The sequence below is a fragment of the Scyliorhinus canicula genome, chromosome 7 (assembly GCF_902713615.1).
Source record: "Scyliorhinus canicula chromosome 7, sScyCan1.1, whole genome shotgun sequence".
In the NCBI taxonomy this organism is placed as follows: Eukaryota; Metazoa; Chordata; class Chondrichthyes; order Carcharhiniformes; family Scyliorhinidae; genus Scyliorhinus; species Scyliorhinus canicula.
This window is the reverse complement of record NC_052152.1, coordinates 79423248-79447315: the sequence shown is the minus strand read 5'-3', so window position 1 is coordinate 79447315 and position 24068 is coordinate 79423248. Positions and strand designations below refer to the sequence as shown.

At 45.4% G+C, this 24068-nt stretch overlaps 2 protein-coding genes across 3 annotated transcripts in view; one reads left to right on the top strand and one right to left on the bottom strand.

Annotated features, from left to right (window-relative positions):
- The window catches only part of LOC119969067, a 92282-nt gene that overhangs the window by 25256 nt on the left and 42958 nt on the right, over positions 1-24068 (bottom strand). For both annotated transcript variants that reach the window (XM_038802259.1, XM_038802260.1), the window contains exons 4-8: positions 18733-18908; positions 15857-16088; positions 12235-12346; positions 1070-1158; positions 80-214 (exon numbers count right to left, since the gene is read on the bottom strand). In XM_038802259.1, the coding sequence (XP_038658187.1) occupies positions 80-214; positions 1070-1158; positions 12235-12346; positions 15857-16088; positions 18733-18908 (744 nt within the window). The remainder of the gene's footprint in view (positions 1-79; positions 215-1069; positions 1159-12234; positions 12347-15856; positions 16089-18732; positions 18909-24068) is intronic.
- Positions 1-24068, top strand: part of tab3 (TGF-beta activated kinase 1 (MAP3K7) binding protein 3) — a 261758-nt gene that overhangs the window by 217384 nt on the left and 20306 nt on the right. The window lies entirely within an intron of this gene.

Sequence of the window (24068 nt, the reverse complement as noted above, 5' to 3'; positions counted from 1 at the left end):
TCCATCAATTAAACAGCTTGGAAATATTGCAACAAAGCCAAGCTGTTTGTTTCTCAGTGAAACACACGCTAGTAAATACCTCCACGGTGATGCTTGTTTGACTTTGAGGCTTTATTAAAGGTCCCATTGTGGCAGGATGCAAGGAGAACCTCTGTGCTGTCACTATCGACTGAAACTGGAGAAGCATTACTTGTAGCCCTGTTTTTGTCTTCTTCTGTGGGCAGGAAGCACAGCAGTTCAGAGTGAGGCACATGTCGCTGTGTTAGATACACACATGTAATCTGATACAGTTCGATACCGAGGGACCAAAAACAACGCAAGTTTATTCTCCAAAGATCTCCTTGTGGGTTCTCCTGGTTGGCTGTTGTAACATCGGTGGAAGATCGGCAGAAACGTGTTTAAGCATTTATCTGAGATTTCTTTCAACCTTCTACTGAAATTACGGCAGCCATGCAGGAGAAACCCTGAGGAAATGGGTCAAAGAAAGGGAGCAACAAACTGGTCTTGGTTCAGATGTTAAGTTAGAATACAAAAAGAGGCAAATTTTGAAGGAGATTATATAAAACGAACGAGAAAACGTGTGCTCTGTATGTCTGCACATATTCAGATCTTCGATTGTGCATTTTTATTTGAAGAGACAAATCTAACCTAAATTGCATTCAGTTCAAACCGACCTCTGAAACTTGACTGAATCAGACCGTCAAAACCTAAAGACATGTCAGACTGCAAAACTAATTTCACAGCAATGTATTAATTTCTCACATTGTTGTTGCAAAGAAGAATCTGGCCACAAATAACCAAACGTAGTGTGATATCATGCCTGAGATTAGTGGCGTTGCACCTTGTTTGGAAACTGATAGATATGACACCAAATTGAAACTTGTGTCCTCGCTATAAGTGGTTAAAATATTGTAAGTTAAGGTTCATCTCCTTTCCCGTTCATGTATTATATTGCACATAAAGAGGCTTAATCAAGTGTAGTTAATTGTCTGTGAACATCTTTCTTAACTGCTGTTCTAATTTCATTAGCCTTCAGAACAGTACTAACTTATAAGCAATATGAATTTACCATCCCATGTGGGGAGCCTTTGATCGAAGGTCACTCCCTCGCGTGATTTGGTTGGACTATTTTTCTCTTCAACGTTGAAATATTCAAATCTGTCCAACAGTTTTGGAAACAAATTGAGATAGTCAGTTAATTTGTCTGCCAATGAAAATAAACAATTTCTATCACCCTCTCAAGGGACGTAAGCGCAGTTTGATTTGGCCTTGATGTAACAATAGCATATCTTGCGAGACAGGACACTTAGGCTGATACTGTGTACAGACTTGCCCACTAACACTCCTGATACCTCCTGACAGATGCTGCCAACTGGACTGCGTCTCAGTTATGAGCTCAGTATTCCACAGTCAGTTAATCTGCAGGCCAAAATACTATTCAGCAATAAAAAAGTGACAACCTACCTTCTTCCATTAATATTAAGAGGCAACCGAAGTAAGATGTTAGAGGGGGAAACAAAAATACATTTGAAGTGGGTTTTGAAAATTTGGTGTGAATTTTTTAATTCCTGACTTACACAAGAGTGGGGGAGCCCAGCAATATATCAACACATTTGTCAGCAGCTTTTTAATGCGACCACTGCATCATACTTTCAGGTTTCCTATTTCAGCAGAACTATTTTAAAAGGACCCAGCGAGGACTGGACTGCAAGTGTGGTGGAGGTCCTTGGGCAGAACGGGAAGCTGCAGAACTGGAGGCCCAACAGAGCAAGGCAGCAGCACAAGCTTCGGCGATGCATCTCTGGATTTGATCCCATGTGTTTTAAGGGTTCAGAGGCAGATTCTGTTCTCTGAAGCTGGGAGGAAGAGGCTTGCCTCGAAAAACAGGCATTCATGGTCGGATAAAAATAAAATACTGTGGACGCTGGAAATCTGAAATAAAAACTGAAAATGCTGGAAAAGCTCAGCAGGCCTGAAAGCATCTGTGGAGAGAGGAACAGAGTTAACGTTTTGAGTCCGTATGACTCTTCTTCGTTCATGGTTGGAAGGGCTGAGGTAGCAGCAGTGCGTTGCTCCCACACTCTCGGATACAGTATCACTAAGCGGTGCAATGACCTTATCACAGCACAAAAGGTGAGCAGCACAGGACGTTCAACTATATTGTAAAGTGCCTCTTACCCCAAACCAACTCACTCTACCTCCACAAGCCTCCTTCTGCACCTCATTCCTGATAACAACACACCATGCAGGTGCCTCCATTCCTCTCTGTTGAGCCACCTCCTTAAAACCCATCTGACCACCCAACCTGACACTCACCTTCAGCTTACTGAGTGCCAGATCACTCCCTCACAGTGATCCTCCACAAAAGTCCTTCCACCTTCTCAATATATTCTACTTCTCACACCCTTAGGACTCTTCTTTCTCTTCTTGGAGGAAAAGTGTACAGAGCACAAAGGTGAGGGAACATCTGGAGGTAGCCGTTCAGTTATCTCCACTTTAACATCTACAGAGGTGATGATGGATAGAAACCATTTTTCATCATGGAGATGGAGGTCTCCCACCTACCTGGTAATAGAATTCAATGTCATGCAGCGACATGGTGTAAACTCTCACTCCTATTGAGCTGATGTCAGAAGGCAAATAAATATGATGATCTGCACAATGATGTCCCAGCACGCTGTCACCTCTTCAGTTCTAATTCATGTTTTTTTTTAGCTCTGCAGGTCCATCAGGAGCTGGTGTCAGTGGAGCGAAAGACTCTTTAAAGAAGATCACTCACTCGGAGGATGTAATGTCACACACGTCATGCACATCTTCCAGCAGCTCACATGCACATACCCCATTGGGACTGCCAAGACAGATAGCTGGCAGGCAGCACAGTGGCGCAGTTGTTTAGCCCTGATGCCTCACGGCGCCGAGGTCCCAGGTTCAATCCCGGCTCTGGGTCACTGTTTGTGTGGAGTTTGCACATTTTTCCCTATGTTTGTGTGGGTTTCACCCCCACAACCCAAAGATGTGTAGGCTAGGTGAATTGGACACGCTAAATTGCCCCTTAATTGGAAAAAATGAATTGGACATTTGCTACCAGGGAGGCAAAGGCCAAGACGTCCGCCTCGTACGCCCCCTGAACTCCCGGTTCTTCCGACACTCCAACGATCGCTATCGACTCGGACTCGGCACCACCCGTGTTTTTAGTACCATGGACATTGCCTTAGTAAAACCCTGCCAAAACCCTCTAAGCTTCGGGCATGCTCAAAACATGTGTGTGTTGTTCCTCGTGTCTTAATAAAGCTCGCAGTCTCAAGTGTGGAGAAGATGCTTTATTGTGAGTTCGTTCAGTTTCCAGAGCTCGACCTAGAACTACCTTCCAGTGCTAACTACCAGCTTTGCTTGCTGTGTGTCCTGCTTACCAGCCCGCCTGCTGTGAAGAGTGTGTCCTCACTTCCTGTCCTGATCTATTTATATGGCTCTCCCGTGCTCCCTCTAGTGGTCGCTCAGTTGTGTTGCATCTGGTTAACTTGTGATCACCACATCCCCTTTTTCTCTTAACATATTTTCTGAACATCGTTAAAGAAAATTGTACATCCTGTCCCAGTGTATTTCTAGCTCTCCCGCTCGTGTTTGCTCTGTTGTTTTTGTATCTGGTCAATCTACGATCACCACATCCCCCTCTTTCTCATTACATAGTTTCTGTACATCATTAAGGGAAATTATACAAAACAGTAACTTATGATATGCGTATCTATACAAGTGATGATGCTATTGCCGTAGTTAACAAAGCCAATGTATTTATATGTCCAAACTTAATAAACACATTTATGAGTCCAAACTTGATGAATTTGTTCAGAGCTTTTTTTTTTTTTTCTTTTTGTTGTTGATGACGTGGTGATATTGATATTGCAAGTCCGCTGTGAATGTTGTTGGTGTTCCTTGTTATCTTAAGTACCCAATGCGTCATCCCGAGGTGTTTGCATGGTCACATCACTGATGTTGACTGGCATGGACTTTTTTTTGTGCTTGTGGTGTTGATTTATTGTCTCATCCGCCTTGGATGCTGGTGTGCTTGCTTGTTCTGGAGCAGACGTGAGTTTGTGCGATTCGTTGTCATCCCATGACATGTTTGTAGTCTTGTTATCGTTTTGCAGTGTGCTGTGGCATCGTCCATCATGTGTCAAGTAGTGCCATTGTGTACAAGTCGTTGTTTCATTGCTGTTGTTTCTGTTGTTCCTGTTTTTGTTGTTTCCGTTGCCGTACTTGTCGCTGTTTTTGTCGTTTCCGTCTTTGTTGTTGTCGCTATCTTTGCTCCTGACTTTGTTGTGTTTGTTGCCATTCTTGTTGTTTCTGCCTCTGTCGTTGTCGCTATCTTTGTGCCTGACGTTGTTGTTTGTCTTGTTGCGCTTCATGTTGCTTTTATTCTTGCTGTTGTCGTTCTCGTTTCTGCTGTGCTTCTTGCTATTGTTGTTTGTCTTGTCGCGCTTCATGTTGCTTTTCTTCTTGCTGTTGTCGTTCTCGTTTCTGCTGTGCTTCTTGCTATTGTTGTTGGTCTTGTCGCGCTTCATGTTGTTTTTGTTCTTGCTGTGTTTCTTTTGACTTTTGTTTTTCTTGTTATACTCTATGAGTGTCCCGAGTGGATAATTTGAGTCATTGAGCATTCCGTCTCGCGAGTGGTGCGAATGATCTGATGTTGCATCGGTGCAGGTGACATCAATCAGTTGTGGAGAATTGGATTCCGCATCTTTGCTTTCTTGGTGCTCGTCTTCTCGCGAGTGGTGCGAATGATCTGATGTTGCATCGGTGCAGGTGACATCAATCAGTTGTGGAGAATTGGATTCCGCATCTTTGCTTTCTTGGTGCTCGTCTTCCGGAGTCAAAGTCTTCTTGATTACATTTGACGCGGTGTCTGTGGACTCTCGGCGCTCCTCTTCTGGAGTCCAAATCTGCATGATTTCAGTTGACGTGGTTTCTCTAGACTCTTGGTGCTCCGCTTCTGGAGTTAAAATCTTCATGATTTCTGTTGATGTTATCTCACTGGACTCCAGGTGCTCCTCTTCTGGAGTCAAAATCTGCATGGTTTCTTTTTGTTTGATGTCTCTGGACTCCAGGTGCTCCTCTTCTGGAGTCAGAATCTGCATGGTTTCTTTCGGCATTGTCTCTGTGGACTGTTGGGTGGCCCGACTCTGTGCTTCTGTACAGACAAGCTGAGAACTGTCAGTCTCACTATGATCCTGTACGTCGAGTGCGAGCACCTTGTCACTGTTTTCGCTCTGTGCTTCGGTACAGACAAGCTGAGAACTGTCAGTCTCACTGTGATCCTGTACGTCGAGTGCGAGCACCTTGTCACTGTCTTCGCATGCAGTGGGCAGAGGTGCATTGTCTTCTTCTTGTTCCTGTGAGCGTGTTGGACTTTCATAGTCCGCTCTTTCTTCTTGTTCCTGTGAGCGTGTTGGACTTTCATAGTCTGCTCTTTCTTCTTGTTCCTGTGAGCGTGTTGGACTTTCATAGTCCGCTCTTTCTTCTTGTTCCTGTGAGCTTGGTAGACTTTCATAGTCTGCTTGCGGTTGCTCAGGTACAGCGGGTTTACCTTCATGGTCTTGTTCATGCTTGGTGTCCGCCCGGGAGTGTTTGCTTGCATCCCTGTTGGCGTCTTTCATCACTCGCACTGTGGAGCCTGTCATCGCTCGCTCCGTGGAGTCTTCCTGTGCTCTCTGTGTGGCGTCGTCTTCGTCTTGGGTATTGCTGTCATCCAATGTATCGACGAGCTGCCATGGCACCATGGTGTTGGATTCATCCACCATGAGTAGAGTCGTGTTGAGCTTTGCAACGGTGTCGCTGATGCTGTGATCAGCATGTCCAAATAACTCCTCCATGTCTGAGTAGTATTCTTTGAAACCCATTTCATCTTCGTTGGCTTCTTCTACCACGAGTTGATTCGTGTTGAACTTTGCGACCGTGTCGCTGATGCTGTGATAAGCATATCCGACTGACTCAGCTGTGTCTGAGTAGTATTCTCCGAAAACCAAATCATCCTGGTTGGATTCTTCTACCACGAGTTGATTCGTGTTGAACTTTGCGACCGTGTCGCTGATGCTGTGATAAGCATATCCGACTGACTCAGCCATGTCTGAGTAGTATTCTTTGAAAACCAAATCATCTTGGTTGGATTCATCTACCACGAGTTGGTTCGTGTTGTGCTTTGCGACCGTGTCGCTGATGCTGTGATAAGCATATCCGACTGACTCAGCTATGTCTGAGTAGTATTCTTCGAAAACCAAAGCATTTTGGTTGGATTCATCTACCACGAGTTGGTTCGTGTTGTACTTTGCGACCGTGTCGCTGATGCTGTGATAAGCATATCCGACTGACCCAGTCAGGTCTGAGAGGTAATCGTCGAAAAACAAATCATCTTTTGTTGTTTCGGAATTCTTTTTGTTCGCTTCACTGTGTGTGGTGAAGGCAGCTTTTTCCAAGGTTTTGTGCAAGTTGTTTTTTACTGTTGGTTTAAGTTCAGGCGTTTTTCTGTGTTCTGAGGCAAGAAAATTTGGTTTTACCACTTTAAGTGTCTTGTTTTCAATTTTCGGGCATTTCCCTTTTAAGTGGGCGTGGTCAGGATTCTCAGACGTCATGACGTCACGCGTAGGAACGACTTGCACATGCGCAAATCGGCTTTCTTTCCTTGTGCGGTTCGGTGTCCATTGCGCATGACGGTCCGCGACGAAGACTTTTTTTGACTGCGCATGCGCGGCTTGCGCATGCGCATAACGATCGGCGCCGCGATCTTTTGTAAACTGCGCATGCGCGACTTCCGGTTCAGGCGCATGCGCGACTTCCGGTTCCGGCGCATGCGCAGACGCGATTTGTAGTTCTTTGCTTACCAGAGACTGCAAAATGTGCTCCGACGCCATTTTATCGCGGATTTCAGCGTTTTTTTCTTTCTAAAAGTTGTAAGTTACCTTTTCTTTCCGATCTGGACTGGATTTCAGCGTTTTGGCTTTGTGAAAAATTCATGTTATTTCTTCTTTTTGATCTGTACTGTGCATTCGCGATTTCCTGATCTTTTTGTGATTTTTTTAAGTTTTGCATCACTCAGTCTCTGTGCAGTTTGGACTGTGAGCATGCCTTGCTGTTCAAATTTCTCACAGTACTCTTCAAATTTGTTTAGTAACGTTTGTAAGCTGTTCCTGTCTTCACCTTTTGAGTGTTTAAATCCATTATACACTTTCCTATTGACAGGCCCTTCGATGAGAATTGCTATTTTAATTTTGTCTGAGGCTTGTGCTACATCATTAGCTATGAGATAAAAATCGAACATTTGTTTAAACCTTTTCCAGACATTTCTTACATTACCAGTCGTGTCCAGCTGAGGTGGGTATCCATGCCACATCCTCGAATTAGCGATGTCTTCCCCAGTCAAATGTCCAGTAGGAGATTTCCATGCCATTTTGTGCTTTCTGTATCTGCAGCTGAGTTGTCCTGTAGTAAGCGTCTGAAATCACTGCTGGTACCATGTGTTGTTCCTCGTGTCTTAATAAAGCTCGCAGTCTCAAGTGTGGAGAAGATGCTTTATTGTGAGTTCGTTCAGTTTCCAGAGCTCAACCTAGAACTACCTTCCAGTGCTAACTACCAGCTTTGCTTGCTGTGTGTCCTGCTTACCAGCCCGCCTGCTGTGAAGAGTGTGTCCTCACTTCCTGTCCTGATCTATTTATATGGCTCTCCCGTGCTCCCTCTAGTGGTCGCTCAGTTGTGTTGCATCTGGTTAACTTGTGATCACCACAATGTGGACATGACTTGCTGGGCTTCCCGCGCACCTCGCACACCTGTCCTCTACCCCAAAGAACTTGCTCATCTGGGCCACTGTCATGTGTCCCCAGTGGACTACCTTGAATTGTATCAGCCTAAGCCTGGCACATGATGAGGATGTATTAACCCTGCTTAGGGCATCCGCCCATCAGACCCGCCTTTATCTCTCCTCCTAGCCCGTCTCCCACTTGCCCTTAAGCTCCTCCACCAGAGTTTCCTCCTCCTCCGAAAGCTCCTGGTAAATATCCGATACCACCTTCTCTCCCATTGAGGTACTGGAGACTACTTTATCCTGTATGCCCCATGGCAGCAGCAGCGGAAAGGCCGGAACCTGCTTTCTCAGGAAGTCTCGCACCTGCAAATACCTAAACCCATTCCCTGCTGGCAATTTAAATTTATCTTCCAAGGCTTTCAAACTGGGGAAACTTCCGTCTATAAATAGATCCCCCCTCATTCTAATTCCTGCCCTTTGCCATCTCCGGAATCCACCATCCAGCCTACCCGGTACAAACCGATGATTATTATAAATCGGGGTCCTAACCGATGCTCCCTCCCCTCTCTTATATCTGCACCATTGCCCCCAGATCCTCAGAACCGCCACCACCACTGGACCTGTGGAGTATTGGGCCGGCGAGAACAGAAGAGGTGCCATTATCAGTGGTCCCAAACTTGTGTCTTTGCATGACGCCGCCTCCATTCGCTCCTACACCGACCCCCCCCCCGCCCACTACCCACTTCCTAATCATGGCTATATTAGCCGCCCAGTAGTAATTGCAGAAGTTAGGCAGCACCAACCACCCTCCCCCCGACTGCGCTCTAGCAACACTTTCTTCGCTCGCGGGGTTTTACCCACCCGTACAAATCCCGAAATAACCTTATTCACCCAATTGAAAAAGGCTTTTGGGAGGAAGATGGGGAGTCACTGAAAGACAAATAGAAATCTGGGGAGGACCATCATTTTCACTGTCTGTACCCTCCCCGCCAGTGATAGCGGGAGCATGTCCCATCTTTTAAAGTCCCCTTTCATTTGTTCTACCAGCCGGGATAGGTTTAACTTGTGCAGTGCCTCCCATTCCCGGGCCACCTGGATTCCCAGATACTGAGAGCTCATCCCTACCATTCTAAGCGGCAGCTCTCCCAGTCTCTTCCCCTGTCCTCTTGTCTGGATTGCGGACATCTCGCTTTTCCCCATGTTCAATTTATACCCCGAAACATTCCCCCAGGATTCACATTACTTTCCCCATCCCCTCCAACGGGTCTGACATATACAAGAGCAGGTCATCTGCGTAAAGCGAGACCCGGTGCTCCACCTCCATCCCTCCCCCACCCCGAACCAGCCCTTTTCAGTTCCTAGAGGTTCTTAACGCCATGGCCAATGGCTCTATGGCCAGAGCAAACAGCAAAGTGGAGAGGGGGTACCCTTGCCTCATCCCTCCGTGTAGTTCAAAATTCCCCAACCTCAGCCGGTTCGTACGCACACTTGCTACTGGTGCCTGATAGAGCATCCGTACCCAGTCAATAAAGCCCTCACCAAACCCAAACCTTATAGTGGTAATTTCACTCCACCCGATCAAAAGCCTTCTCCGCTTCCATCGCTACCACCTCCACCTCCTCTCCTTCTGAGGGCATCATAATAACATTTAAAAGCCTTCGTACATTGGCCTCGAGTTGTCTGCCCTTTACAAATCCTGTCTGGTCTTCCCCTATCACCCCCAGAACACAGTCCTCTATCCTTGTGGCCAGTATCTTAGCCAGCAGTTTGGCATCCACATTCAGTAGAGAAATCGGCCTGTATGACTCGCTTTGCTCCGATCCTTCTCCCGTTTCAGGATCAGTGAAATCAAGGCCTGCTACATTGTTGAGTGGAGGACTCCCTTCTCTCTTGCTTCATTAAATGTCCTCACCAGCAGTGGGCTCAATATCTCTGAAAACTTCTTATAGAATTCCACCGGATAGCCGTCAGTCCCCGGGGCCTTGCCCGACTGCATGACCTTCAGCCCCTCGATTATTTCCTCAATCTCAACTGGGGCTCCCAGCCTTTCCACCAGACCCTCAGAAACTTCAACTGATCCCAAAACTGCCTCATCTCCTCCATCCCAGCCAGGGTTTCCGACTCATATAATTTACTATAAAAGTCCTTAAACACCTCATTCATCCCCACTGGATCCAGGACAGTATTCCTGCCTCTACTCTTTACTTTCCTTAACTCCCTGGCCGCCTCCCTTTTCCTGAGCTGGTGCGCTAACATTCTGCTTGCCTTTTCCGCGTACTCATAAATCTCCCCCTTGCCTTCCTCAACTGTTCCACCGCTTTCCCTGTAGTCAACAGCCTAAACTCCGCCTGTAACCTCCGCCGCTTCCTCAGTAGCCCTGCGTCCAGGGCCTCCGAGTATCTCCTGTCCACCTGGGGTATCTCCTCCACTAACCTATCCCTCTCAGCCCGTTCCACCTTTACTCTGTGGGCCCGTATCGAGATTAATTCCCCTCTGACCAATGCCTTCAAAACTACCCAAACCATCCCTGCAAAGACCTCCTGCGTATCATCTGTTTCCAGGTAGTTCTGAGTGGACTTGTTAACCCGCCCACAGATCGTTTTGTCGGCTAGCAACCCCACAACCAGTCTCCACAGCGGGCATTGCCTTCTCTCCACACTAACCCCATAAATCCGCTCAGGTTATGTGACTAAGTCTGGGATCTTACCTAACACCCGCCTCATAAATTCCGTATCGTCCCAATTTGAAGCATATATGTTCACGAGTACCACCCGCACCCCCTCCAGCTTCCCACTTACCATTATGCACCTACCCCCCCTTGTCTGACACGATTCTCCCTGCCTCGAATGCCACTCGTTTATTGATCAAGATCGTTACTCCCCTGGTCTTTAAGTCCAGCCCTGAGTGGAATACTTGTCCAACCCACCCCTTTCTCAATCTCATCTGGCCTATAACCTTTAGGTGTGTCTCTTGTGGCATTGCCACGTCTGCCTTCAGCCCCCTCAAATGCACAAACACACGAGCCCTCTTGACTGGCCCATTCAACCCTCTGACATTCCATGTAATCAGCCTGGTCGGAGTGCTTCCCGCCACCCCCCATACCGACTAGCCATCACCCTTTTTAGGCCAACCTCTAGCCCGCGCCCTCCGCCTCCTCGAGGACCCCCTCGGGCATTCGCTGTTCCCGACCTCCCATTTTTCCCCTGTCGGCAAAGCAGCTCCCCCCCCCCCCCTAGCAACAGCACTAGAAACCTAACCCCCCAAGTCAACCTCCAGCTCAACACCTGCTCGCCCCTCACTGTGCTTCTGTGAGTCAGCTGACAGATGCTGACTTGATAGCGCCCGCCCCCATGGCACCAAGCAGTCTGTCTCCCCATTGTGCTCTGCCCTCTCCCCCCACTTGGACAAACATATTAAAAACATCACATTCCCCAGTAAACAAACATCAGAAAAAACAGTGACGAAACAGCCATTTTAGAAAAAAAACACCCCAAAACAGAAGCACCCCAAAACAGAAGCACCCCAAAACAGGACCACACCCTCAAACCATCAAAACAGCCCCTTATTACACATAACACTACTTATACAGCCCAGCACAACAAATCGCCACCACAGTACTCTCCGAGGCTTCAGTGTCTTTTAGTTCGCCTCCAGCCTTTTTCCTTTAATAAAAGTCCATACTTCGTCTGGTGTTTCGAAGTAGAAGTCCCGTTCCTCATGTGTGACCCACAGGCGGGCTGGGTACAGCATCCCGAACTTCACGCCCTTCTTAAAGAGGGCCGTTTTTGCCCAATTAAACCCAGCTCGCCTCTTGGCCAAATCCGCGCCCAGGTCCTGATAAATGCTCAGCTCACAATTTTTCCACTTGCTGCTCCGTTCTTTCTTGGCCCACCGCAGAACGTGTTCCTTGTCCAGGAATCGGTGAAAGCGTACCACCATCGCCCTGGGCGGCTCGTTCGCTCGGGGCTTCTTCACAGGGGCTCGATGCACTCTATCCACTTCCAGGGGCCGAGGGAACGCCTCAGCCCCCATCAACTTCTCCAACATGTCCATCACATAAGCCCTCGTATCCGATCCCTCACTGCCTTCAGGGATGCTGACAATTCTAAGATTCTGCCTCATGGACATGTTCTCCAGGTCCTGCAGCTTCTCCTGCATTCTTTTCTGGCGGTGGATCATCATCTCCACCTTGGTCTCCAGCACGGTTATGTATTCCGAGCACTTAATATTTTTAAAGAGTCGACCCCACCCTTCCTACAGGTTTGCTGTACTATAGGTCACACTGAGCTTAAAGGGGGAATCCAGTGGGTTCCTGACATGCTGCCAATTTCATCACTTTTAACCAGCCACCCACTCACAAACACACCCATCTCGTCAGGGTCACAACCAAAGAACCGTCATCCTGTACATCGTGGCAGACATTGACAAGCACTTTCTTTCTTTACCTGAGTTGTGAAGATGGGGAGGGTCCCTGGAGTTGGGATGGAATAGACTGTAGGACAGGCTCTTGTTTCTTTTTAGGCTGTTCTACCTTCTGTGCTGATATTGCACCACCACCTAGCAATCCAAAGACACATAAATTATTCACCAAAAGAAATGAGGAGTCCTGAAAATTAAAACAGTAGCTTTAATAATACAGAACCAATTGGGTCAGATCACTCATTCTTAATGCCAGTGTTGTAAATTTTCAATGTTCGATGGAATACTAATAATATACAATGAAAAATGTATCAAAACAAATAGGAACTTAAACCTTTGGATCACAACACACTATTCAACTTATATGTAGAACACTGTTCTCAAAGGTGTATAAAAGGTCACCACATCAAATGTCCTTTGAAATTGGGCGTGTTTAAAACCTTTTAACAGATTTACCAACTCACTTACACAGAGGATAAAGATAATTCACACAAAACATTAAGAGTCGATTAGTTTGAAGCTTGCAATCCAAATCCTGTGGAAAAATTATTCATTAGCCATATTCCTTTATTGGGCTTATTTTTTTCCATATCAATGCATTGGGCAGCTAACTGACAATGCAATTACTTGTATTGATTTTAACAGCAGTTTCATGTATTGTAGGGTAATAACACTGGTTTCTAAAATGTAATGTAGAGAAGTTAAACAATATTTCCATTATATGTAATTTGAAATTGAGAATTTGCCTATGAAATATATTTATTCGACTTTGAAATAAATATCCATTGTGCTTATTTCCAGTGTTTCCACAATTCTCAATGCAGTTCATCTGCTACATTCACATAACAATGAAAAGCCATTGTATGGTAACAGTTCACTTATATTTGACAGTTCATAGGTCTTCTAGTATTTCCAATATATATTCATACTTATTCCGAGTTCTCTTGACAAAAATATTTTTATGGTAAAGGTATCTTGAGATGTCAATATTTTTATAATTACAACCTTCTCCTAAATACCTAATTTTGTGACAGATGTGATTTAACGGCCTCATCGCGCCCAACTTGGTAACACGATGAGGCTGTTGAATCTCGCAAGAGGCCTCTCTCAAGATTCACAACGCTCAAAATGTCCCGTGAGATTCAACCGAATCTTGTGAGACGTCGTGATCTGGATCTCGCCCTTGCCATTAGGCTCATTTAACTATGTCTGCACCAAGTTCTCCCGGTGCCCACCTTGCCTGGGAGAACACACCAGAGCGCCCTTTAGCACTGGTTTCCACAACCGTGGACCAGGTGTAACGACACCTGGGGGGGTCTGCCAGGCTACTAGAGACCTCCGGGTGGTTGGGGACAGGGAAGGGTGGTACCCTGTCACTCCACAGGACCTGGGCACTTTGGCATTGCCAGCCTGGCACCCTGGCAGTGCACCCTTGCATTGCCAGGGTACCTGGATGGCACTGTCAGGCTGGCAGTGCCAAACTGCCTAAGTGCCCGGTTGCCCGTGGCAGGGATTGGGCCGGGGGGGGTCAAAAGATCGTGGCGGCATCTTAAAATGTTGCACAATATTTAGGTAGTTTTCCTGCATTGGCGGCTGAGCTCATCAGCGCAAAAAATGATGGAAGTGCGGCCTTCACAGGGCGTTCCCCGTCAAGGCTAAAAATACAAAAATATAGTAAAGTGCCGTTAAATAACGGTTAAATAGCATTAACACCCCTTTAAACACACCCAAAACGGTACTCTGTTTTTGTCCCATTAAATCTTGCCCGAAATGACTATCTTGATAACATAGTGAGTAAAGAAACTTTCCAGTGTGGCATCAGGCCTACGGAGACATTGAGTATGTGTCAAGTTAGTTGACCTCAGCCTTGACAGCAGTTCATCTTAGAGAAGGGATTTAAAAATCAACCAAACCTCCTGCTCTTGATAATAATATCTGCTACATAGTATTTGTGTGGACATTGGGTGAAAAATGAATTAAGTGCAACTATGATATCTTTAGTACCTTGGCTCACAAATGATGAATGGTCAACTTGAGTAAGACACTAAAGTGCTGTGGAGTGTTATGAACTATTTTAAAGTAATGCTTTTCGGAAAGAAGAAATTATGGTTGGAAAGGAGCAATTAAAAGGTGAAAATGAGATTAACATTGTGAAAGCTGTTCAGACATTTGCAAACAGCAAGTCATTAATACTGCGTTAAATCTTGTCCTTGCTCTTATGATGTTAACCGTGGTATCGCCAAACTATCCCTACCATTGAAATTACCATTGTTGCTTTGCAGTAGTATAAGAGGGAATGGGCTTTCTAGTCCGTGTATTATCACATATTTTGGATGTCCCCAGGCTTTTCAGTACTAATTAATGACTGTCTTATCGCTGTTCTTGCACAGGCAGATAAGGTAATCAATATGTGTGCACAGCAAGATCCCATTAACTGTGAGCAAATAATTACTTTTGGCAATGATCATTGAAAAAAGAATGACGGCCCAGAAATCAGGACCTCTGCTTATTTACAAATAAGCATCTCCTGCAGCCAGGCAGAGGTATTTAGGTTTAACACCCCACCTAAAATGAGTCACCTGTGATGATGCAGCACTCTATCAGTACAGAAACATGAATCTAAATTACCCTTTCAAGTCTAATGCCACCTGAATGCGCACAACCTCTGACCCGGAGGTGAATCAACCTGACATAGTCGAACCAATCAGTGATGTCCAGACCTAACAATTTCTTAGAATTTTCATTGGTGCCATATAAATTAGACGGGGTCTCAGTTGTGGCTTGGTTGGCAACAAGCTCCCCTCGGAGTCAGCATGTTGCCAGTTTGATCTCATGCCAAGACTTGAGCATGGAATCCAGGTGAGAACATAGAACATAGAGTGCAGAAGGAGGCCATTCGGCCCATCAAGTCTGCACCGACCTACTTAAGCCCTCACTTCCACCCTATCCCGTAACCCAATAACCCCTCCTAACCTTTTTCTTTTGGACACTAAGGGCAATTTATCATGGCCAATCCATCTAACCTGCACGTCTTTGGACTGTGGGAGGAAACCGGAGCATCCGGAGGAAACCCACGCAGACACGGAGAGAATGTGCAGATTCCGCACAGCCAGAGACCCAGCGGGGAATCAAACCTGGGACCCTGGCGCTGTGAAGTCACAGTGCTATCCACTGCTACCGTGCTGCTGTGAGCATGTCAGTGTAGTACTGAGGGAATGCTGCATTGGTCGGAGCTCTTGTCATTTGGAGGCCACGTCTGCTCTCTCATATAGGTGGCATATAGGATCCCAAGGCACTAGTTTAAAGAAGAGCAGGAGAGTTCTTCCCAATGATCTGGTCAATATTTATCCTTCAACCAACATCACAAAGAAATATATGGTCTGGTCGTGATCTGTGGGAGCTTGCTGTGAGCAACTCAGCTGCCATGTTTCCTATATTACAATAGTGACAACACTTTACTGATACTTCATGAGCTATAACATGTTCTGGAACATTCTTGTGTCATAAAAAATGCAATTAAACCCTAAATTTTACTTACAAATAGCAATTAATAACATTCACAGTCCTGTTATATATAATAATATTGTTGACCATTTTTATTCACTATATCAACAGTGCTGCAAGGGTCTGAGAATTTTAAAATCGTACCCCTTTTGATAGCTTCGACATTCGTTTTCTTCAAGCTTTTCTTCGAGAGCCACCCGCGCTGTTGCTTGAAATCCCACAGGGCTTCTTTCAGTTGACGGTTTTCTTCATCAAGTCTGTGGTTGGCTTCTCGGAGTTTTCGGGATTCATTCCGTAGTTGTTGAATTTCATCCAGTAAACCAAAAGTGTTGTCTTCCAAAATATGTCGGGTTGGGTCAGAATGCAATCTGTTAATCTGAGAGTGTTGGAACCAGAGTAAATTAATGGGCCATGCTGATAAACCACACACACATTGGCATTCGAGTCACTGAGTTAATGAAAGTGGTGCTGTTGATGCTGTGTATAATTCTGTATAGGTTTTCAGATTGGGATCTCTGGGGTTTCTGTTTGCTATCAGGCACTTGTATCTGTTGACATACGAGCACATTATTGCAGTTGATCTTTCATCTGAAAAATGTTTTCCGCAATGATGGAGTGTTTTTTGCTTTGGGCAGCTTATATTGTCAGAGGTTAAGGAAAAATGTTCCCTGGCAAACGTGGCAATAGTTACACAGCGAGAGGTTTGAAAACCACAAAATATAGTGGAAATATGAAATATAACTGAGGGAGATCACTTCAGACTAAATATCGTGATACAATGCAAGAAACAGAAATAGCCACTAGATGGAGTCTGTGTACTAATTTTTAAAAAAAATTTAGCGTACCGAATTAATTTTTCCAATTGAGCGTGGCCAATCCACCTAAGCTGCACATCTTTGGGTTGTGGGGGTGAAACCCACGCAGGCACGGGGAGAACGTGCAAACTCCACACGGACAGTGACCCAGGGCCGGGATTCAAATCCGGGTCCTCAGTGCCGTAGGCAGCAATGCTAACCACTGAGCCACCGTGCTGCCCTTCTGTGCACTAATTTAACAATTATTTTATATTTAATTGAAATATAAAATGAAAACCCCCCTGAAAATGCTGAAACTGCACAGCAGGTCAATCAGCATTGAGAGCAGCAGAATCCTTGAGATAGGTTCCATTTAGCTTATCTGTCTGGAACAGATGTTGACTCCTTGCACAATTAGCATTTTTCAATTTTATTTAATGTTTCCAACGAGCCTGATTTTCTTTTGGATGTCTCTTGATAATAATACATCATTTGCATCTAATGGGCAAATAATACATGCTGGATTGCTGATGTATGGGAAATAACCTATGGTTTTCATGTGCCACAACCTATTCAATTCAATTATTTAGTCAACCTTTTGTTCCCGCATTTTAAAGGCATCAAACCTGCCTGACCCACAAGGAACGAGTTGAATTTGTATAGTTTCAGCAAAAACAAGAAAAGAGCTACATGATATATGCCCCCACGGAGTCAGGAAATTACCCCTTAAAGGCAATTTAATCACATTGTACTGGGAAAGGAGAGGAGAAGGGGCAAGTTCAGTTGCTCACGCAGAAACCCAGCATAGACTTGGTGGACCAAATGGCTTCCTCCTTTGCTGTAACCACTCTATGATTTCAAGCTTTTATTTTAGACCTCGGCCTTACATTCTTGGCCTTTTCTCTGGGATTGCTGGTTGCCTCTTTTGGTGTTGCCAGTGGCAGTCCATCTGGGAAACTGCCAGATGTGGAGTTCTCAGTGGGATCCCACCATCAGCTCAGCCTGCATTACAGTGACCCTCCCAATCACAGAAGATGGATCAGGATCATTGTGCTGGTGGTTGGGTGTGGGGTAGGGGAGGCAGGGATCAGTCAGGCACAACATTATATTTTACAATTTCCTATGTAGACTCCTCTATACTGCTTGAAAGGACTGGGGTAAAGTTCCTCTTGTGTGTTAGTGTGAAATGTGTAGTGAGGCAAAATGGGTATTTGGGCCAAAAGAGAAAATGCTGGAAAATCTCAGCAGGTCTGGCAGCATCTATACGGAGAGAAAAGAGCTAACATTTCGAGTCCAGATGACCCTTTGCCAATTATTAAGCAACATCATTCAAAAACAGGTCAGAATTCACATGGACACCGATGACAACCACCTCACCACCGCCTCTTTGACAAAGGGTCATCCGAACTCGAAACATTTGCTCTTTTCTCTCCGTACACATACTGCCAGACCTGCTGAGATTTTCCAACATTTTCTCTTTTGGTTTCAGATTCCAGCATCCGCAGTAATTTGCTTTTATCTATGGGTAATTGGGCATTGGGAACCCGTCTTACATTCTGCCTCATTTTGTTTTCCAGCACTTAGAAAGATGAATGGGCTGAAGCGCAAAAAGGACTGCTGATGTGCTTTATTGTTCTGACTCAACATGTACTCAGGTCCAGTTCCATAAGTTGTAGTTATTCCCCAGTTCTTCAAACAAGTGACCATTAATCATATTTAAGATTTGTTGGTGACAGGCGTCAGGCTACTCAGCAACACAAGTTATCATACCCAATTCTGATCTTGCTTTCCTACAATTCTATTGAATGGGGCAGCAGGGTAGCATGGTGGTTAGCATAAATGCTTCACAGCTCCAGGGTCCCAGGTTCGATTCCCGGCTGGGTCACTGTCTGTGTGGAGTCTGCACGTCCTCCCCCTGTGTGCGTGGGTTTCCTCCGGGTGCTCCGGTTTCCTCCCACAGTCCAAAGATGTGCGGGTTAGGTGGATTGGCCATGCTAAATTGCCCGTAGTGTCCTAATAAAAGTAAGGTTAAGGGGGGGGGGTTGTTGGGTTACGGGTATAGGGTGGATACGTGGGTTTGAGTAGGGTGATCATGGCTCGGCACAACATTGAGGGCCGAAGGGCCTGTTCTGTGCTGTACTGTTCTATGTTCTAATTGTTGTTTTAGTAATGATGATATTTTAAAATGTTATCTAGTTAGTCTCAGTAATTCTTAAAATTGAACACCTTATCTTTAAGGTAGTCACTCTCTTCCTTGGCATCCTGCAGTTCTTCTGCATGTTTCGATCTTAGTTTAGTTATTTTGCCTCTCAGTTGGGAGATTTCCTCATCAGCTTTGGTGAGTTCATTGACAGCACTATCATTGGCCTCCTGGAGATCCTTGAGATAACTCTTTAGGTCCTCTGAAAAAACAAGTACTTTAATTGTGAACAGGAAATAAAAACAATTATGAAGTAACATCATCCAGAAACAGGTCAGAATCCACATGGACAGCGATGACAACCAGCTCCACCTCACCACCACCTCTTTTAACCCCAGTCGTGCCTCTGATTTCATAGAATCTTAGAATTTACAGTGCAGAAGAAGGCCATTTGGCCCATCGAGTCTGCATTAGCCTTTGGAAAGAGCACCCTACTTATGCCCACACCTGCACCCTATCTTCATAACCCCATTAATCTTTTTTGGACACTAAGGGGAATGTAGCATGGCCAATTCACCTAACCTGCATATCTTTGGACTGTGGGTGGAAACCGAAGCACCCGGAGGAAACTCACGCAGACACAGGGAGAAAGCACGGTGTCACATTGGGTATTACTGTTGCTTCACAGCTCTAGGGTCCCAGGTGTGATTTCCGGCTTGGGTCACTGTCTGTATGGCGTCTGCACATTCTCCCCGTGTCGGCGTGGGTTTCCTCCGGGTGCTCTAGTTTCCTCCCACAAGTCCCAAAAGACGTTCTGTTAGGTAATTTGGACATTCCGAGTTCTCCCTCTGTGTATCCGAACAGGCACCGGAATATGCCGGCTAGGGGCTTTTCACAGTAACTTCATTGCAGTGTTAATGTAAGCCTACTTGTGACAATAAAGATTATTATTTAAAAATTAAAGTGCAGACCCAGATTGTTCACTACCTTCCAGTCACATATCTGCTCCATCACCAAGACGTCCTACTTTCACCTCTCTAACATCACCTGTCCACCCCTGTCTCAGCTCAATGTTGCTGAAATCTTCATCTATGTATTTGCTACCTGTAGACATGACCACACTCTCCTGGCTGACCTCCCACATTTCACTCTTTGTGAAATTAAACTAACCCAGAACTCTGCTGTTGTATCCTAACTTGCATCATGTTATATTTAACCATCATCTTTGTGTACACATTGGCTCCCAGTCCAGCAATGCCTCAATTTTAATTTTTTTTCTGATCGTTTGTTTCAAATCTTTCCATAGTCTTGTCCTTTCCTATATCTGTAATCTCTTCCAGCCTACAGCCCACCCTCTGAAATGTCTGTGCTCCTCTAATTCTGGCCTCTTGCACATTCTGTACTTTTACCAATCCCCCTTTGCGGTGGTGCCTTCAGCTGCTTGGGCTCTCGGGTCTGGCATTTCCTCCTGTTCTCTCTTCCTTTAAGATGCTCCGTCAAAGTTGCCTCTTCGGCCTGACTTTTGGAAACCTGTTCTCCACATGTTTGAGATTCTCCTTTAAAAACAGTTCCCACTGTTGTGTTATGTAATTTGGAATAACACAAGCTGCCACTTGATGCAGTTTTGAGTCAAAGATGCTCCAGACTTTGAAGTGAGTTCAGTGTGTTTTATTGAACAATTAGCACAGTTCTCAATGAGTTTGACTATCTGCTAATCTAAATGTAGTAACTCAGTCTAACTGAACCAGCCTTGCTCTGAGCCCCGTGCTGGGGTGTGATGCTGAGGATACACCCTGTCTCACTCTGTAGATGTTGGTCTGTGGAAAGGCGGGGTGTGAGTGCCTCATCCGTTTTATAGTGAGATAACACCCCGAGTGTCCTGACTGCTCATTGGTTGTGTCCTATTCTATGTGTTCATTAGCTGCATGTTTGCATATCATGACACCCACCGCTCCACATGCATTCCACAATAATTTGTGAACTCCCTCCCCTGTGCCTGTGCCTGTATCAGAGGAAGGAGCTGATAACTTGAGGAAATTCAGACCTGCGATGTACAAGCAGGAACATTTAAGAAACATAGTTATCCACACCCATTGATTAGCAGAAGGTGCCGGTTTGAAATGTTTCTGTCAATGACAAATTACCAAAATAAAAGTTATGTTTTTTAAATATCTGTTATCTCCATTTTGGTTATTATTTTAAGAGCCTTGAGGAGGGCCTGAAAATGAAGGAATTTTCATGACATCAACCAAGGCGATTGTTCGAAACTGTGCCCCTTACATGTCACTGCTCACTGCTTCTAGCCCTTCCAAGAGCAAAGGGGAGACATTCACATTTTAAAATTTACTCACTGCCCAATTTTTGACAAACTGTCAAAATTTGTCTTTGAAATGATGTGTTTTTAGATTGATGCATGAAGGTGCTCCTATAGGTTCACTACAAGTGCAGGGTGATTTTTCCAGCCACCGGCTTCATCCCCATTGATTTGGCTTAGGCATCTGAAGGGGAGACGCACGGACCCTTTATAATGGATTTCTGTTCAAACTGCGCTATTCAAATTGACACTTTCAATTGACTCCTTGGATGAGATTAAATGATTCACAGATAAAACATGGGTGAGCTGCAGTTAAATGGAAAATGTAACATTAAGAGTTGAATGACTCTTCATGGGGTTCTGAAAATGTGTCATATGGACAACCTTCCTGACAGTATGCACAATGAAAATCCAATTAAGTGCTCACATTTCAGGGGGCACCTCAAGCTGTATGACTTACTGCTATCATCTGAATTCTGAATATAGCAACTGATGATTATTCCTCTGATGACTGAGTTTATTGAACTTTAAAGAGAATGAGGAATACAGAGCAAATTCACAGCTCACTAGATTTCTTTCACTCAATTACTTAGATGTCTCTCTCTTCTTAATGCTGAATTACCAAAATATGTGAAAAAAATCCAAATATTGGGTGGGGTGAGGAACAATTTTTGCACCACGAGGGTTACCTTCAAATATTTCTAAAATCCAACGCTGCAATACTTGTACTTTTGTACAATCTAGTCGTCATTTCCCCCCCATCCCCCCGAATATAATTTAATTGATTCTATCCAGATTGTGCTGAACATCAACAATAACTACTTTGTATGTTGTACGAGAGGTCATTGGGTTTCAGTTTTCAAAATAATAACTTGAATTGCAGAATGTGTTCCAAAACACTTTTATCCAATTCTGTGGCCTTGAAGTGTGTCACAGACCTTCATTCAAGGCTGTTTTTCAGTTGTACATTATGATTCTGAATTGTCAGCTTTTCCTGAATCTGTTTGTCAAGTACTCTGGGTATTGTAAGTTGGTGTATATGAAAACACTAAATGTAAAATCTAAGGTCCCAAAGGTCCATGCCCATTTCAGTGTACTTCCAATGTTTAAAGGGAGACAGTAAAGTGAACCATCTTTAGCTGTCATGCCAGGTCTCATCCTTCCCTTGAGAGTTTTCATTTTGACTGCCTTAGTGAAGATTGAAGTACGGGTCATGGAATCTGAATGTTGGGGTTTCTGCACCCAACGCAGTGAACCCTGTAGTATGGTCAGTAGGCCAGGCTTACCTCATAACTGGGTGAAACTGGGAACGCCATGGGGCTCCGAAACAGAATCTAGGACTAGATTTCTAAAGCGGAGTTCTAGTTTTAAGAATGTGTTTTTCTACTATTGCCCCCTCGCCATTGAGTTTTTTTCCATGTCGAAGAGGAGACATGAAATCACCCTGCTCCTTGAAATTCTGACCTTCCCGGTGTGGAAGAAGTCTTCAGTGTGACACATGAACTAATCAGGGGCCCCTGCTTCTTCCACAAATCTGGAAAACTCCACTTGGCACAACCGCTGAGATCCCCAGTGGACATGATTTTTGCATTGCCCATGCAAAAAAAAAAATGGAGAGAGCATGAAAAATAGCAGCAAGCAAGATTAAGGAAAACCTGAGGATGTTTGACCAGTATATAAAGAGCAAAAGGATAGTTAGGGAAGACATCCGGTGGCATTTGCGAATGGGTCGGTCGCATCGAGAGAAGCTCCCGCCGGTGGCCACTATTTGTGGCGCTTTCAAGGGTTTCTCCGATTGTTCGCTCTCTCCCCCCCGATTGTTGTCGGCCTTTGGGGCCGTCCTGGGCATCAAACGGGTTTGAAAACCGGCGAGGAACTCCGCAAGGGTGTCGGGTGGCTGAAACTGAGGCGTGGGGGTGGAGCCAAACAGAGAGCGAGGCGGCAGGCCCGAAGTCAGGGCGCGATGTAGTGGAGATGTTCCACATCGGGTGGCTCCCGCCTAGAATGTTTTAAGAAGACTGAAGTCTAGTCCCAGGGGATTTTTTGAGGAATACAAAAAAGAAGAGAAAGATGTTTGAAAGAAAGTTTTGAAAAAACTTTTTTTTTCTTCTTTTTCTTGAAGGAACAATTTTAAAATTTTTTTTTTTAAAGTTTGAAGAAGGAAAGAAGGGGGAAAAAAAGGAAAAATAATAAGTCGATAAAGGATGTGAAAAGCAGCGTCGAAGAAGGGAGGAAACGTGGACTCACCGTTTAATGAGAGGACCAGCAAAAGCGCTGACAAGATGGTGGATGCCTGACCACATGGTGGGGCTGCACTGCTTACGGTGGAAAAAATGACTGAGGTGATGGCTGTGGTGCTGGAAAAGCAGTTTGCGAGGCATATGGAGGCTTTGAGGAAGAAGATGGCGGTCGCATTGAAGTCAATGGTAGAGGAGGCAATCGCCCCGGTGAGGGTAGCTGTGGCAAAGACATTGGCCGAGGTGAGAAAGCAAGGCGAGAAGATGAAGGAAGTGGAGGAGGCCGTGTCGCAGCACAGCGACCAGCTCACCTCGATGGGCGACAAGCCGCAGAGGGTGGTGGAGGTCAACAGAGGACTCCGAGCAAAGCTCTAGGACTTGGAGAACAGCTCGAGGCGGCACAATTTGAGAATTGTGGTCTTGCCCGAAGGGACAGAGGAACCAAGGCCAACAGAGTACTTCGCTAAGAGGTTGGCGGAGTTGATGGGGGAGGGAGAGAACCTCTCCCGGTACGAGCTGGACCGAGCTCATCGGTCATTAAGGCCGACAAGAGCAGTAATTATCTGCTTCTATAAGTACTGCATGAAGGAGAAGTTGTTCAGCTGGACGAAGCAGAAGCGCGAGGTGCAGTGTGATGGTGCTCGAGTTCGGATTTGCCAGGACTTGACGGTGGAGCTGGCAAAAAGACGAGCGGCGTTCGGGCGAGTGAAGGCGGCACTGTACAACAAGGGAGTGCGATTTGGTATGGTATACACGGCGAAGCTGAGGGTGACGTACAACGCCAAATACTTTTATTTTGAGACAGTGGAGGCGGCTGAGGCATTCGTGAGGGCAGAAGGCTTGGGACAGACATGAGGAGCGGAGCTGGAAG